Consider the following 15,657-nt stretch of genomic DNA (forward strand, 5'->3'; position numbering starts at 1 on the left):
TAAGAAATCTCTGTCCAAAATTTTAACATAATCATTATCAGGTAAATTTCATTAAACTAGATATAATTAAATGCATTTTACCTGTACAAAGATAGTGTAACCATGTAAGTTTCCTTCCACTGAAATGCTGGCTGTAAAATAATTCAAACTGTAAAAAAGAAAAAAGGAATCAAATTATTTTCAGCTACGACAACCTAACTTACTTGGTTATCACTACAATAAAAGAGCAAAAAGAAAATTCATGTTAGAAAAAGACATTAGAGCCCACAGAGTATATTTACTCATTTTATAGATAAGAAAACGCAAAATAAAAGCTCCTAATAAAGATTATGCAAATATCAGACCAGCCCTTTTCACTTACAACTTGGTCTGTGGTTTTCACGGCCAAACCACAGTCCTGCAAATCTGACTTTTTGCAAAAATTCAGAAATTACTGTTTTGAATGATATCAATTTGAACTTTATAAATACAAGTGAAAGTTGCTCAGTCATGTCAGACTCCTTGTGATCCCATGGACTGTAGCCTGCGGGCTCCTCCCTCTATCCAGAGTTCTCCAGGCCAGAATACTGAAGTGGGTAGCTGCTCCCTTTACCAGGGGATCTTCCCAACCCAGGGATCGAACCCAGGTCTCCCGCATTGAAGGTAGATTCTTTATCAACTGAGCCACAAGGGAAGCCCAAGAATACTGGAGTGGGTAACCTATCCCTTCTCCAGCAGATCTTCCTGACCTAGGAATAGAACCGGGGTCTCCTGCATTGCAGGTGGATTCTTTACCAGCTGAGCTACCAGAGAAGCCCATAAAGCACTAAGCGAAAAACATTACTGTGCACATTTCAATATGAAAATATAAATAATAAAATCATACCTTCATCTCTAGTCTCCTATATCATATACCCTTGTTGAAGGGACCGGTTGACTAGTGTCAACAGTTACTCCAAAAGTGACCACCATGATTTAACTTCCACATACAGTAAAACACTAATACAAGCAAAGCATCAGTCTTGACTCTGTATCCTTTTGTTGATACTACTGTGGAAAATTAAACATTCTAGTAACATAGCTTTGATATTAAAAAAATTCCTCCCTCTGACTGAATGTGGAACATCAGTCCAAAAAGTAGAGAGTTCTTTTTAAAGAGCTAGTACATAATCTACAGTGAGAAAATGATACTGAAATTGGACTTACTAGCCCAGGGAAGGCAATGGCACCCCACTCCAGTACTTTGCCTAGAAAATCCCATGGACGGAGGAGCCTGGTAGGCTGCAGTCCATGGGGTCGCTAGAGTCGGACACGACTGAGCGACTTCACTTTCACTTTTCACTTTCATGCATTGGAGAAGGAAACGGCAACCCACTCCAGTGTTCTTGCCTGGAGAATCCCAGGGATGGGGAAGCCTGGTGGGCTGCAGTCTATGAGGTCGCACAGAGTCAGACATGACTGAAGCGACTTAGCAGCAGCAGCAGCAGGAAAAAAAAAAAAAAGGACAAACTCCCTCTACTGGTACTGAAAGAAAGTTCAAATGGAGAAAACAATTTTCTTGAAAGCAAGATTTTACAGTCAGAAAGAAACTCGCTTTTTGTTTGTAAGTAAGGACACTGGAACCTAGGGGTGGTCATATGTTAATAAACAAAGTTTAAGGGGTTTATTCCAGTACTCCAATAAGTACTGGAAAATAATTATTTCAAGGAGAAAGAAAAGAATGACAAAGTTATGAGGAAACTATTACTATTTCTGCCCCCAACTTCTCCTTTAATTTCAATTGGCAAAGTAGGCTCTTAAGAAGAAATAAGTTTTAAGACTGTTAAAGGTGAGGGGCCGGTCAGTCTTCTAAGTCTACCTTATGCATGGTATCTTAAAATATACCTGACTGTTCATATTATGCTAGCCTGCTGTTACCACTACCATCAGTGTTAGCATTAACTACTATCAGCTATCTTTTACTGAGTACTTACTTTACACATCTCACTTGATCTTCATATCAGCACTCTGAGTATTAGTATCATCAGTTAACAGAAAATTAGAAAGTTATTTGCCCTGAGTCACAGAGCACAGTAAATGACAGAATATGTAAAACCAGGATTTATGATCCCAAAGCTTACACTGTTATTTGATTTATAATCCTTATTTTGAAAGAAACAAAAACATACGTAATTCAAAGATTCAAACGGCACATTGTGAACTTCTCTAGGAAACAGTGTAATGAAGTATCATTTTCAATTTATTTTTATTTATTCATTTTTAACTGAAGGATAATTGCTTTACAATATTGTGTTGGTTTCTGCCATATATCAACATGAATCAGCTGTAAGTATAAATATGTCCCCTCCCTCTGGAACCCCCTCCCACCTCTCACCCATCCCACTCCTCCAGGGCACTGGTCTGAGCTCCCTAAGTCATAGAGCAAATTCCCACTGGCTACCTGTTTTACATATAGTAGTGTGTATGTTTCCAGGCAACTCTCTCCGTTTTCATTTTAAATAACATATGCATACCTTGAGGTTCACAAGCTCAAGTTATTGCCCAAATAAAAGACTACTGAAAGATAATGAAAGCCTCTTGCATACATGTATACGTATGACTGAGTCACCTTCACTGTTTACCTGAAACTATCACAAGATTGTTAATCGGCTATGAAGGTGAAATTATCACAAGATTGCTAGTTGGCAGTGAAACTGAAAGCTGCTTGGTCATGTCCAACTCTTTGTGACCCCATGGTCTATATAGTCCACTTATTCTCCAGGCCAGAAGACTGGAGTGGGTAGCCTTTTTCTTTTCCTGGAATCGAATGCAGGTCTCCTGCATTGCAATCAGATTCTTTACCAGCTGAGCCACAAGGAAAGCCCAAGAATACTGGAGTGAGTAGCCGATCCCTTCTCCAGTGGATCTTCCCAACCTACGAATTGAACCAGGGTCTCCTGCATTGCAGGTGTATTCTTTAAGAGCTGAGTTACCAGGGAAGCTCTGGTTAGTTGGCTATACTCCAACATAAAATAAAAAGTTAATGAAAAGGATAATAAAGATTTTGCTAGAAAAAAAAAAAGGCTACCTAAACTTCCATCCAATCAAGAAATAAGAAGGCTTGTTTGGTGAGTTAGAGAATCAAAAAGGGTCAGCTGGAAGAGAAATGGAAACACATCCATCCATTCAAAAATTTGTACATGAATGTTCAGAGTAGCATGACTTATACACCCAAAAGATCAAAACAGCTCAAACGCCCATCAACTGATGTTGGGTGAGTAAATAAAATGTGGTGACTCCATACAATGGAACATTATTTGGCAGTATTTGGCATAGGCTAAAACATGGATAAACCGCGACATTCTGCAAAATGAATGAAGGCAGTCACAAAAGACCATGTATGACATAGCACTACAACAGATGTCCAGAACGGGTAAATCTACAGAGAAAGAAAGCAGACTGCCTAGGGCTGGGGAGCGGGCAGGGAGCTGGTGAAGGTGAAGAGTGACTGCTAAAGGGTAGGGGGTTTCTTTCAGGGTAATTAAACAATTAAAATGTTCTAAAATTAATGGTGCTGATGAACATACTGTGAATATACTGAAAACCACTGAAAGTGTCCATGTTACATGAATTGTATAGTGCTGTGGCCTGAATGTGTCTCCCCAAATTTGTATGTTGAAATCCTGATGCCCAATGTGATGGTTCTTGAAGGTAGGGCCTTTGGGAGGTGCTTAGATCCCCTCATCTAAGGCATTAAATCCCACAGAGCTCCCCAGTTCCTGCTCCCACGTGAGGTCACAGTCTGTCACCTTCGTGGGCCTTTGCCCCACCATGCTGTCATCCTGGCCTCGAACTTCCAGCCTCGAGAACCATGAGAAATCAGTCTGTTGTTTATAAGCCACCTAAGCTGCAGTATTTTGTTACAGCAGCCTTATGGAATGACTAAGCCATATGGTACATGAATTATAGCTCAACAGCTGCCGACAATGGAGTCTCCACAGTCTCTGAAAACGCTCTAGGTTAGAATTCTCAGGTTTCTATTCAGTCACATTTTAAGACCATGTTTACTTATATTTTCCATCTTCAATACATTTTTTTTCCTAGAATATTTCCCATTTACTATATATTTACACAAATTATAGCCCAGAAACAAAAATAACCATTATAAAGGATAAATGAATTATAAAAACGGCTCCACATTCAAGCGAAAAATTAGAAGAGGACTGCTTTCAGTCCTGGATTCTAAAACTTTCTTCTAACATCAACATTGTTGTAATTTAGAATTACTCATGACAGATAATCAATTTACTAAGAGTGAGAGACACGTTCTGACAAAGAACCGACACCACCAAGTTGTTTTAGTTTAGCGTTAACTAGAAACTATTATCATTTACGTTCTTCCTACAAGGCAGAATAATCATAACTTGTGACTATGTTTTTACATCACATGAGCCCTTAAGACTTTGAAGAAATATTTAAAGTGATATAACATGAAGACAATTATTAAAATTCCTTTGGTCTTCCAATATATCTTCTGTCCACTTACCATCTGTACACTTTTTTCCAATTCCTGGGGAATTGCAAATGTAGATGAAGGAGCCTGAGTAAGAGGCCATGCACCAGCCTAAAAGGAGAAGAGTAAAACTGTTAAATAGATACACCTCTCACTTGAAAGTGAATGTTTATAAAATGATGCAAGTAACTACAATGGGAATCCCTAGTAACTCAGCAGTAAAGAATCTGCCTGCAATGCAAGAGACTTGAGTTTGACCCTGGGTCGGAAAGATCCCCGGGAGAAGACATGCCAACTCACTCCAGTATTCCTGCCTGGGAAACCCCTTGGACATTGGCAGACTACAGTCCATGGGATCTTTAGAGCTGGTCACGACACACCAACTAACACCACCACCACAAGCAACTAAAACAACCTTTTCTCCTCCCTTCAAATGCTGATAAAACCCATCAGCATGACTATCAGGGCACAGTTCATTCCATATCAACGTAACATGTAACTTCAGAAGCTATAACCCTCTGACTGAAAGAAAGGCAATCAGGCATCCATCTATTAATCAGTCCTCTGTATCAGAAATGATTAGTAAATGTCCACAATAAAACACCTACCTGTAGAACATATATTTGAAAACTAATTCCCAAATCTATTACTGTGTCCTGATTTTTGATAAAATTGTTGAACTTATTGTTGAGATCTGCACTGACACTCATATCTGTATACATCCGATGTAGCTTGCTGGTAAATTCATAACCACAGGCTTGCTGTAGAAGAAAGTTTTAAAGATTTAAAAACAAAAATAATAAACCATACTGATTATTAAGAATGTGCTACTGCTATGTGTCTGGTCAAAGATCCGGCCTGTACACTCACACCGAAGGCCTACGTTATTCATCACGCAAAACAGCGATTCTAAATATTTCAAAAATTCCTTTCTTTTTTTTTTAACATCGATTAAATGAGTGAATGAAAACAAGTATTCACGAAATAAATTTCCATTTAAAACAGCAACTTTTCTATAAATCTGTATGTCATTTCAACACTAAAAATTGCTTCATTACTGTAAGATACCTTAGAAGGTTTACAGATAGTACTGAATACACATGAAAGGTAACTGGGAATATTTGAGCCAGTGTTAATGTTATAAGGAGGACACTGAGGCAGATTTTTAATACTATCAGCTGAATAATGAAGAAATCTATTTCTTTGAAAATATTCCAAACTCTGTGATCATCAGGTCAAAAAATCTGGATCTCTAATCTTGGGATATAAAAAGCTTTGTTAACATTATCTTTAAAAATTAAAAGTTATTTTTGGTATCTTTGAAAAGGACTGCATATTCAATGTGTGCTATACAGGAAAACTATCAACTATTGAATAACTCAGAATAAATATGAATCAGCAACTGCTTATCTTATCATTGTGTAAACTAAAATCACATAAAAGTGAACTGAAATTCAAATGCCCTCCACAAAACCTGTACTTAAAGGAATATTTTAGGTATGCTTGTTTCTAAGTAATACAAATCATACCTTGTAGATGATTCTATATCAACATATAGAGACTCTGTCCTTTAATACAGCATTTGCATGTGCGAACATGAAACTACACTTTACATTTAACCAGTCAACTGCTAATGAATTATTTCCTGTTATTACTCATACTGTGAAAATGACCATCTCTGTGTGCTAGTGAAATAACTTCTAAGACATCATATCAAAGTCCTACAGTACCTTTAATTTATTGATCATGGCTTCTTCGGAATCCATAGACATAGATAACCCATGAATTAAACGCTTCGCCAACATTCTTGCGTAGAACTACATTAAAAAAGATTAAAAGATTATTTCCTTTCTGATTTAAAGTTCAAAGATTAATCAAAGCTGACACATAAAACTTTCAGACTCAAAAATTACCTTTTGAAAAACATCTTTATCATCGATATATTTGAAGACAGTGATAAAGCTCGTGAGCTTGTCCTCTACTTCATTCTCTGTCATCCCCTTTGCTGATTTCTTCAGCAAGTTGTCACAGTACTTAGCGAGCTCAAATAGAAATCAACAGTAACTCTTACAAAGGGTCCTTCTCAAAGGAGGCACCATGGTAACAATGCAAAATAGGATCATGGGTTTTTGTCATCCTCAAGCTTATGTTTTCAAATTATGCACTAAAACTTAAAATACATGTCAATGGGTGAATTTTTTAAAAAAACTATAAACAAGTAAAATCTAATCAACACTGAATGATCCGATGGAGCACTGATATAAGTAACTAGGTTTTGATGCAACACTTAGGTGAGTTTTGAGCAGCAATGTCATTGACATTAAAAAATACTTATTAAAAATCGTACAACAACCTTATAAGCAAGCTTCCTTTAAAGGCTTTCATTTGTCATCAAATTCTCCCTTTAGAGTTGAAGATAAAATTAAACTTCTATGAAATGCGATACAAATTATTTTAAAGCAGTCATCCTTTCCAACCCAAAGTTTGTAAGATGGAATATTTTCTCCTTCAATTATTTTTTAAGAAAAGGCTACAGAGATGACCTACTGCATCCCTTATACAAATGCCAAATTATATACAATGTTGATCAGTTTCTATTTTTAATAATTAATTTCATTAATTTTTTAAAAAACTGCTACCAAAAAAAGTCTGACATTCATCTCAGCTTGCATTCTCTAATGACAATTTTTCATAAGATTACATTTATGCAACCATCAAACTTACCAATTCAGGTGCTTTGCAAACAGACTTGGGTTCTCTGTAATTTACAACTGATGTAAGGGCCTAAATGGAAGACAGAACAGGAATTAGTTGCCAGCAATAGGGTAAAAGACCTTTTAGAACTAACACCCAAAAAAGATGTCCTTTTCATTATAGGGGACAGGAATGCAAAAGTAAGAAGTCAAGAAACACCTAGGGAACAGGCAAATTTGGCCATGGAGTACAGAATGAAGCAGGGCAAAAGCTAATGCAGTTTTGCCAAGAGAACGTACTGGTCATAGCAAACACCTTCTTCCAACAACACAAGAGAAGACTCTACACATGGATATCACCAAATGGCCAATACTGAAATCAGATTGATTATATTCTTTGCAGCCAAAGATGGAGAAGCTCTATACAGTCAGCAAAAACAAGACCAGAAACTGACTGTGGCTCAGATCATGAACTCCTTATTGCCAAATTCAGACTAAAATTAAAGAAAAGTGGGGAAAACCAATAGACAATTCAGGCATGACCTAAATCAAATCCTTTATGATTATACAGTGGAAGTGAGAAATAGATTTAAAGGACTAGATCTGATAGAGTGCCTGATGAACTATGGACGGAGGTTCGTGACATTGTATAGGAGACAGAGATCAAGACCATCTTCAAGAAAAAGAAATGAAAAAAAGCAAAATGGCTGTCTGAGGAGGCCTTACAAATAGTTGTGAGAAGAAGAGAAGTGAAAAGAAAAGGAGAAAAGGAAAGGTATACCCATTTGAATGCAGAGTTCCAAAGAATAGCAAGGAGATAAGAAAGCCGACCTCAGAAATCAATGCAAAGAAACAGAGGAAAACAATAGAATGGGAAAGCCTAGAGATCAATCCAAGAAAATCAGAGATACCAAGGGAACATTTCATGCAAAGATGGGCTCAATAAATGACAGAAATGGTATGGACCTAACACAAGCAGAAGATATTAAGAAGAAGTAGAAAGAATACACAGAAGAACTGTACAAAAAAGATCTTCACGACCCAGATAATCACGATGGTGTGATCACTCACCTGGAGCCAGACATCCTGGAATGTGAAGTCAAGTGGGCCTTAGAAAGCATCACTATGAACAAAGCTAGTGGAGGTGATGGAATTCCAGTTGAACTATTTCAAATCCTAAAAGATGATGCTGTGAAAGTGCTGCACTCAATGTGTCAGCAAATTTGGAAAACTCAGCAGTGGCCACAGGACTGGAAAAGGTCAGTTTTCATTCCAATCCCAAAGAAAGATAATGCCAAAGAATGCTCAAACTACCGCACAATTGCACTCATCTCACACGCTAGTAAAGTAATGCTCAAAATTCTCCAAGCCAGGCTTCAGCAATATGTGAACCGTTAACTTTCAGATGTTCAAGCTGGTTTTAGAAAAGGCAGAGGAACCAGAGATCAAATTGCCAACATCCGCTAGATCAACAAAAAAGCAAGAGAGCTCTAGAAAAACATCTATTTCTGCTTTATTGATTATGCCAAAGCCTTTGACTCTATGGATCACAATAAACTGTGGAAAATTCTGAAAAAGATGGGAATACCAAACCACCTGACCTGCCTCCTGAGAAATCTGTATGCAGGTCAGGAAGCAACAGTTAAAACTGGAGATGGAACAACAGACTGGTTCCAAATAGGAAAAGGAGTACGCCAAGGCTGTATACTGTCACCCTGCTTATTTAACTTCTATGCAGAGGACATCATGAGAAACGCTGGGCTGGAAGAAGCACAAGCTGGAATCAAGATTGCCGGGAGAAATATCAATAACCTCAGATATGCAGATGACACCACCCTTATGGCAGAAAGTGAAGAGGAACGAAAAAGCCTCTTGATGAAAGTGAAAGAGGAGAGTGAAAAAGTTGGCTTAAAGCTCAACATTCAGAAAACGAAGATCATGGCATCTGGTCCCATCACTTCATGACAAATAAATGTGGAAACGGTGGAAACAGTGGCTGACTTTACTTTTTTGGGCTCCAAAATCACTGCAGATGGTGATTGCAGCCATGAAATTAAAAGACGCTTACTCCTTGGAAGGAAAGTTATGACCAACCTAGATAGCATATTAAAAAGCAGAAACATTATTTTGTCAACAAAGGTCCGTCTAGTCAAGGCTATGGTTTTTCCAGTAGTCATGTATGGATGTGAGAGTTGGACTGTGAAGAAGGCTGAGCGCCGAAGAATTGATGCTTTTGAACTGTGGTGTTGGAGAAGACTCTTGAGAGTCCCTTGGACTACAAGGAGATCCAGCCAGTCCATCCTAAAGGAGGTAAGTCCTGGGTGTTCATCAGAAGGACTGATGTTGAAGCTGAAACGCCAATACTTTGGCCACCTGATGCAAAGAGCTAACTCATTGGAAAGGACCCTGATGCTGCGAAAGATTGAGGACAGGAGGAGAAGGTGACGACAGAGGATGAGATGGTTAGATGGTATCACTGACTCAATGGACATGAGTTTGGGTAAACTCCGGGAGTTGGTGATGGACAGGGAGGCCTGGCGTGCTGTGGTTCATGGGGTCACAAAGAGTCGGACACGGCTGAGTGACTGAACTGAACTGAATAGAGTAAAAATACAGTTGGCTTAATATATGCTATAATCGGTACATCCAAAAATTACTACCTGACACAACACATGGCATTTTGGTGGTAGTTTGTTAATATTCTTTTCATATATAATACAGAGTAAACTCCTATCCTTGTATCCCTCGTGACAATTATATAATGATTATATGTATCCTGTTCCTACTGAAAGATGCTCTTTAAAACTTATTTCTAATATCTGAACACTGACAAAATAAAACTATATTTTAAAAAATTTTACAACAAACATGTAAGGAAATTTAAATTCACGTTTGTAAAATATATTTATTTTTCTTTCAAGTATTTTTCAATATAGCCTAAGTATTATATTCAAAGGAAAAAAGAGTACTAAATAATACTAAAATTATACATGTAATTTTCAGAATGTACTAGTATATTAACAAGTCTCCTTTTACAGAAAAATCATGGGAAATTCAATTCCCATATAATCCAAGCACTCAATTTAATAATTTAGTTATTTACTTAAAAATTATAAGTTACATACTTCCGACTTTCACTATGAAGTTGGTTAAGGTTAAGCTTCATGTACAGATTAGAAATCTCATAATTAGTAGCCCTATTTCTGAAACTACTTAAAGAATAATGATTAAATTAGGAGAATTATATATAGATAAAGATACATGTATTGAAAAGTTACCTTATCCAACGCACTCATAAAGTGCTGATCACCATTCAAAACAGTGTTGATAAGTTGAACAAATTTACCATGTACTTCTAAAACTGACTCCACAAATAGTGTTGGCATCTAAAAGTAAGAAATACAAAACCATATTTTAAGAAGTTCAGGGATAAAACAATTAGGCTTAGTAAAGACTGCTTAAGAGTAAAGTTTTCCCCCAGCAAACAATGTTACAAACAACACACATCCTCAAAAAATGTTTTCAGCTGAGACAGTCAAAACCCAAAACTTCAGTGTTGAAATGAGCTGTCACTCAACACCAGAAATGGAGGACTGTGGTTCCTCTTCCAGAAGAACCCATGGAAAACACACTTCTCTCTGGTGCTAGGATTCTGTATCATAAAGGTAACTAGATACAATCCCAGAACTACCAGGCCTATCGATTTCATAGGGGATTACATAAACAAAAACGGCCTTCAAAGTCACTAACGGCTGAGAGAGGGGAGAGGTTAAAAAGGTATTATCTGTGAAAACTGAGACTCTCAAGAGTTTAGCAGCAGCGTTCTCTACATCTCACAGGGAAGAGATACCTAGTAGTGCAAAAGTGAGTTTTCACTATTAATGGAGATGACTATGGAGTTAGACCTAAGACCTCTAAGTCAGCTAACATTTTCTGAGTTTCCTATGAACACCTTCTCTTGTACTTGCATCTCCCAGGCCGTGACACTAAACTCTATGCCTCTATGACCAATGTCACTCCACACTCTGAATCTGTAAAACTAACACAAACTAAGAAAACTAATAAATAATACAGGCTATTAGATCTAAACAATATAAACCAACAGTTTGACAAAAACAGAAAAGTTTATGCATTAGTGTGACAGGACATGCATCTAAATCTACGGCTAAGGTCCTGTCAATAAGGTCTATAGGGCTTCCCTGATAGCTCAGTTGGTAAAGAATTCCTCGGCAATGCAGGAGACCCAGGTTCGATTCCTGGGTCGGGAAGATCTGCTGGAGAAGGGATAGGCTATCCACTCCAGTATTCCTGGACTTCCCTTGTGGCTCAGGTGGTAAAAAATCCACCTGCAATGCTGGAGACCTGGGTTTAAGCCTTGGGTTGGGAAGATCCCCTGGAGAAGGGAAAGGCTACCCGCTTCAGTATTCTGGCCTTGAGAATTCCATGGACTGTATAGTCCATGGGGTTGCAAAGGGTCAGACACGAGTGAATGACATCTCTTTTCTTTAAATAAGGTCTATACACAGATCACTCCTCATAGGGGAGCAAATAGCTCTACTTAGGGAAGACAAGTGACATATGATGTCATGTCTACCTCAGTTGTCATCCATTACTAGTAAAACCAAGGAAGGTGATCCAACAAAACTTGACAACAGGAGCATACTTTGATAGGAAAGACACCTTGTTGTAAACTCATTTAAATGGCAGGGAACTCTTAAGACAGGTAAGAATTGGGGACATGAGGATCACTGTTGAGTATTTTGGGTAGTAAGCATGTATTTAGGGAAGATAGTTTTAATCCAAATTTGCTTCCTGGGCTATCATACCCAGGACATGTAAAAGGAAACCAAATTGTAAGTTGTCTATATGATCAGTGATTAATACCATTACTACTACAATTAGCTAAACACAGATGCTAGTTATATAGAAACACAACTGTTTTGAAATAGCAAACATACTTTTCTGTGAGAAATTAACGAAGAATTGGTAAATGAACACAGTAGTGTAAGAAGTCTTACTCAACTGATTTCCTAATCACTGATAATTCTAAAACATGTCCAACAAATTCCAGGTTTGAACATTTTAATAAAGATGTCTCATTTATTAGCATGGTAGGACTTTTCTTTCATGCTTTTAAACAGTAAAGTCAAAAGAAAAACTCCATGATAGTCTGATTAAGAGAAAAATCTTCCCGTTCCTTATGTCACTCACATTTTCCTGAGTAAGATTACTGGTTGCTCTAAGGCCCTCATCATGGATATGATTTTGCAGCTCCTGAATCATATGAGGTAAACCAGTGGACACAGCACGGAGTAAGACATACATATTTGCCATGTCTGAGGGGAGAAAGAAATTTATTACGAAATTTACAAACAGTTTAAAAAATATTTTTAATACAATAAGTAATACATGGTTCGAAATGCAGAATTACAGAAGCATATGCAGACAAGCCCCCCACCCCCGCCTTCTCCTAATCCCCCCGGTACTCCTCCCTTGGGAAAGCAATGCTGTGGCTGTTTAATATCTTCTTAGAGCTGTTTCCTACCCATTCAAGCAATATTCTTCCCTCTGTCCACCTTGTTCAATAAACAATGTAGCATATTTCATATACTATTTGCGACTGCAGACACATTTTAACTTGAAGATCTTTTCATATGAGTACATAAAGCCTTTCCTCATATTTTACAACTGCTTAACACACCGGAGAAGGCAATGGCAACCCACTCCAGTACTCCTGCCTGGAGAATCCCATGGATGGAGGAGCCTGGTAGGCTATAGTGCATGGGGTCGCTAAGAGTCAGACATGACTAAGCGACTTCACTTTCACTTTTCACTTTCATGCACTGGAGAAGGAAATGGCAACCCACTCCAGTATTCTTGCCTGGAGAATCCCAGGGACAGAGGAGCCTTGGTGGGCTGCCGCCTATGGGGCCACACAGAGTCGGACACGACTGACGCGACTTAGCAGCAGCAACACTCCATTTGACAGCCATACGACAATTATTTAACAACGAATGAGAATTTGGTTGTTTCCAATCTTTTGATATTTACATTGTTACAATTAACAATCCTGCATATGGACAAGAGTATCTATAGTATAAATTTCCAGAAGTGGGGCTGCTGTGCAAAAGCTGTCTTACAGAAGGACCTTGTAGACAGAGCCCCCAGCAGCCGGGAGCTCTGTCAACAAATGCTTTGATCTTCACACGGAGAGGTGCAAAATGACATCTCAGTGTAGTGGATTTTATTTTAAACTTTTTATTGAAGTATAACATACATATGGAAGAGTATACAATCCCTAAGTGTATAGCTCAATGAATTACCACAAGTGACCCCCCTCCCCAGCCAGGTTCTCACCACCCACAGTAGGAAATGGACACAACCTCCTCCAGGAAGCCCCCTTGCCTTCCCTACTCCTCCTGCTCTTCCACAACGGTAATCACGGTCATCACAACACTATTCAACTACACCACAGATTCGATCTGCCTGTTTGAAACGAAGAACGAGATCATCCAATTCTTTCATGTTTGGTTTCTTTGGTTCAATATAAAAGGTTCATCTGAGTTGTACGCAGCTCTCAGGTGTTCCTTTCCACTCTTCTTTAACATTCCATCGTATCTCTGTGTGGCACTTTATTCATTCTACAGCTACAGGACGTCTGCACTGCTTCCAGACTGGGGCTATTACAAACAATGCTGTTGTGAGCATGCTTGCACATATTCTTCTGTGCACGTATGCATGCATTTTGGGTGGGGGCTTTAACACCTAGGAGAGCAATGGCTGGATCCTAAGAGATATGTTTATTCAGTGTTAGTGGCTACTCACTGTCAAGAGTTTCAAGGTGGCTACATCAATTTATACTCTACGTCCGATGTATAACAAGTTCCTATTACTCTATACACTTCCAAACACTTATTGTTTTCAGTCTTTTTCATTTTATATCAAAATGTGATTAATTACTGATACCTTAGTGTGATTTTAATTTGTATTTCTGTTTTAGTGAGATTGAGAGATTTTTTTTTATATGTTTATTGGCCATCTGGATATATATATATATGTGTGTATATATATATATATATTCTGCAGTGCTTGTTCAAATGTCCTAATTATTTTATATTTTGGACATAAACCTTTTTCAACAATTGCAAATATATAACCCTATGACTGTCTTTTTTTCAAGTGTAACTGACATATATTAGTTTTAAGGATTATAACAAAATGATTTTCAATATTGTTATATACTGCAAAATGATCATTACAGTCGAGTTAACATCTTTCACCATACATATTTATAACTTTTTTTTCCTGTGATGAGAACTTTTAAAATCTATTCTCTTAGCAACTTTCAAATATGTAACACAGTATTATTAACCAGTCACCATGCTACATATTATTATATCCCCATGACTTATTTTCTTTTTTTAGTAACTGGAAGTTACTAAACTTCTTGACTCCCTTCACCCATCCACCTTGACTTCAGCAACCACCGTATCTGTTCTCTGTATCAATGAGCTCACTTGTTTTGCTTTTTAGATTCCATATATAAGTGAGATCTCCCAGTATTTGTCTTTGTCTGACAATTCACTTAGCACAATGCCCTGGAGAGCCTTCCATGTTGTTACAAATTAGCAATACTTCATTTTGTTTACATAGCTGAATGATATCTATGTGTTTGTGTGTTTATTTTCATCCACTCACCTATTGACAGACACTTGTTTCCTTATTTTGGCTCTTGTAAATAATGCTGCAATGAACATTGGGATGCCTCTATCTTTTTTAGCGTTTTTTTTTTTTTTTCTTTTTCTTTTTGGATAAATACCCAGAGGCAGAATTGCTAAATCACATGAAAGTTTTACTTTTTGTGAGAAACCTCCGTACTGTTCTTCATTGTGGCTCCACCAATTTTCATTCTCACCAACAGTACATGAGAGCTCCCTTTTCTTTATATCCTTGCCAACATCTGTTATTTCTAGTCTTTTGGATAATGGCCATGCTAACAGGTGCCAGATAGTACCTCACTGTGCTTGGATTTTTATTTCCCTGATGATTAACGATGGTGAGCACCTTTTCATGTACCTGTTGGCCATTTGGAGTTCTTCTTTAGAAAAATGCCTATTCAGGTCTTCTGCTCATTTTTCAATCAATTTTTTTTGCTATTGAGTTGTATGAGTCCTTTATCAGATATGTGATTTTTTCCATTCAGTAAGTCGCTTTTCCATTTTGTTAATGGTTCCCTTTGCTGGGCAGCTTTTTAGTTTGATGCAGAACCCCATGTTTATTTTTGCTTCCCTTGTGGCTCAGCTGGTAAAGAATCCGCCTGCAATGTGGGAGACCTGGGTTTGATCCCTGGGTTGGGAAAATCCCCTGGAGAAGGGAAATGCTACCCATTCCAGTATTCTGGCCTGGAGAATCCATGGATAGTCCATGGGGTCACAAAGAGTAGAACACAACTGAGCGGCTTTCACTTTCACTTTAGTGTCAGATTCAAAATAT

General features: G+C 37.9%; 1 protein-coding gene across 4 annotated transcripts in view; it reads right to left on the reverse strand.

Annotated features, from left to right (window-relative positions):
- Window positions 1-15,657, reverse strand: part of CUL2 (cullin 2) — a 71,543-nt gene that overhangs the window by 10,549 nt on the left and 45,337 nt on the right. For all 4 annotated transcript variants that reach the window (XM_086334648.1, XM_086334646.1, XM_086334649.1 and 1 more), the window contains 8 exons: window positions 12,376-12,500; window positions 10,443-10,550; window positions 7,196-7,255; window positions 6,385-6,513; window positions 6,202-6,288; window positions 5,080-5,232; window positions 4,505-4,582; window positions 82-148 (listed from right to left, as the gene is read on the reverse strand). In XM_086334648.1, coding sequence (XP_086190774.1) covers window positions 82-148; window positions 4,505-4,582; window positions 5,080-5,232; window positions 6,202-6,288; window positions 6,385-6,513; window positions 7,196-7,255; window positions 10,443-10,550; window positions 12,376-12,500 — 807 coding nt within the window. The remainder of the gene's footprint in view (window positions 1-81; window positions 149-4,504; window positions 4,583-5,079; window positions 5,233-6,201; window positions 6,289-6,384; window positions 6,514-7,195; window positions 7,256-10,442; window positions 10,551-12,375; window positions 12,501-15,657) is intronic.

Source organism: Bos grunniens, chromosome 13 (assembly GCF_055505025.1).
Source record: "Bos grunniens cultivar Pamir isolate PY7600 chromosome 13, Bosgru_T2T1.0, whole genome shotgun sequence".
Classification (NCBI taxonomy): Eukaryota; Metazoa; Chordata; class Mammalia; order Artiodactyla; family Bovidae; genus Bos; species Bos grunniens.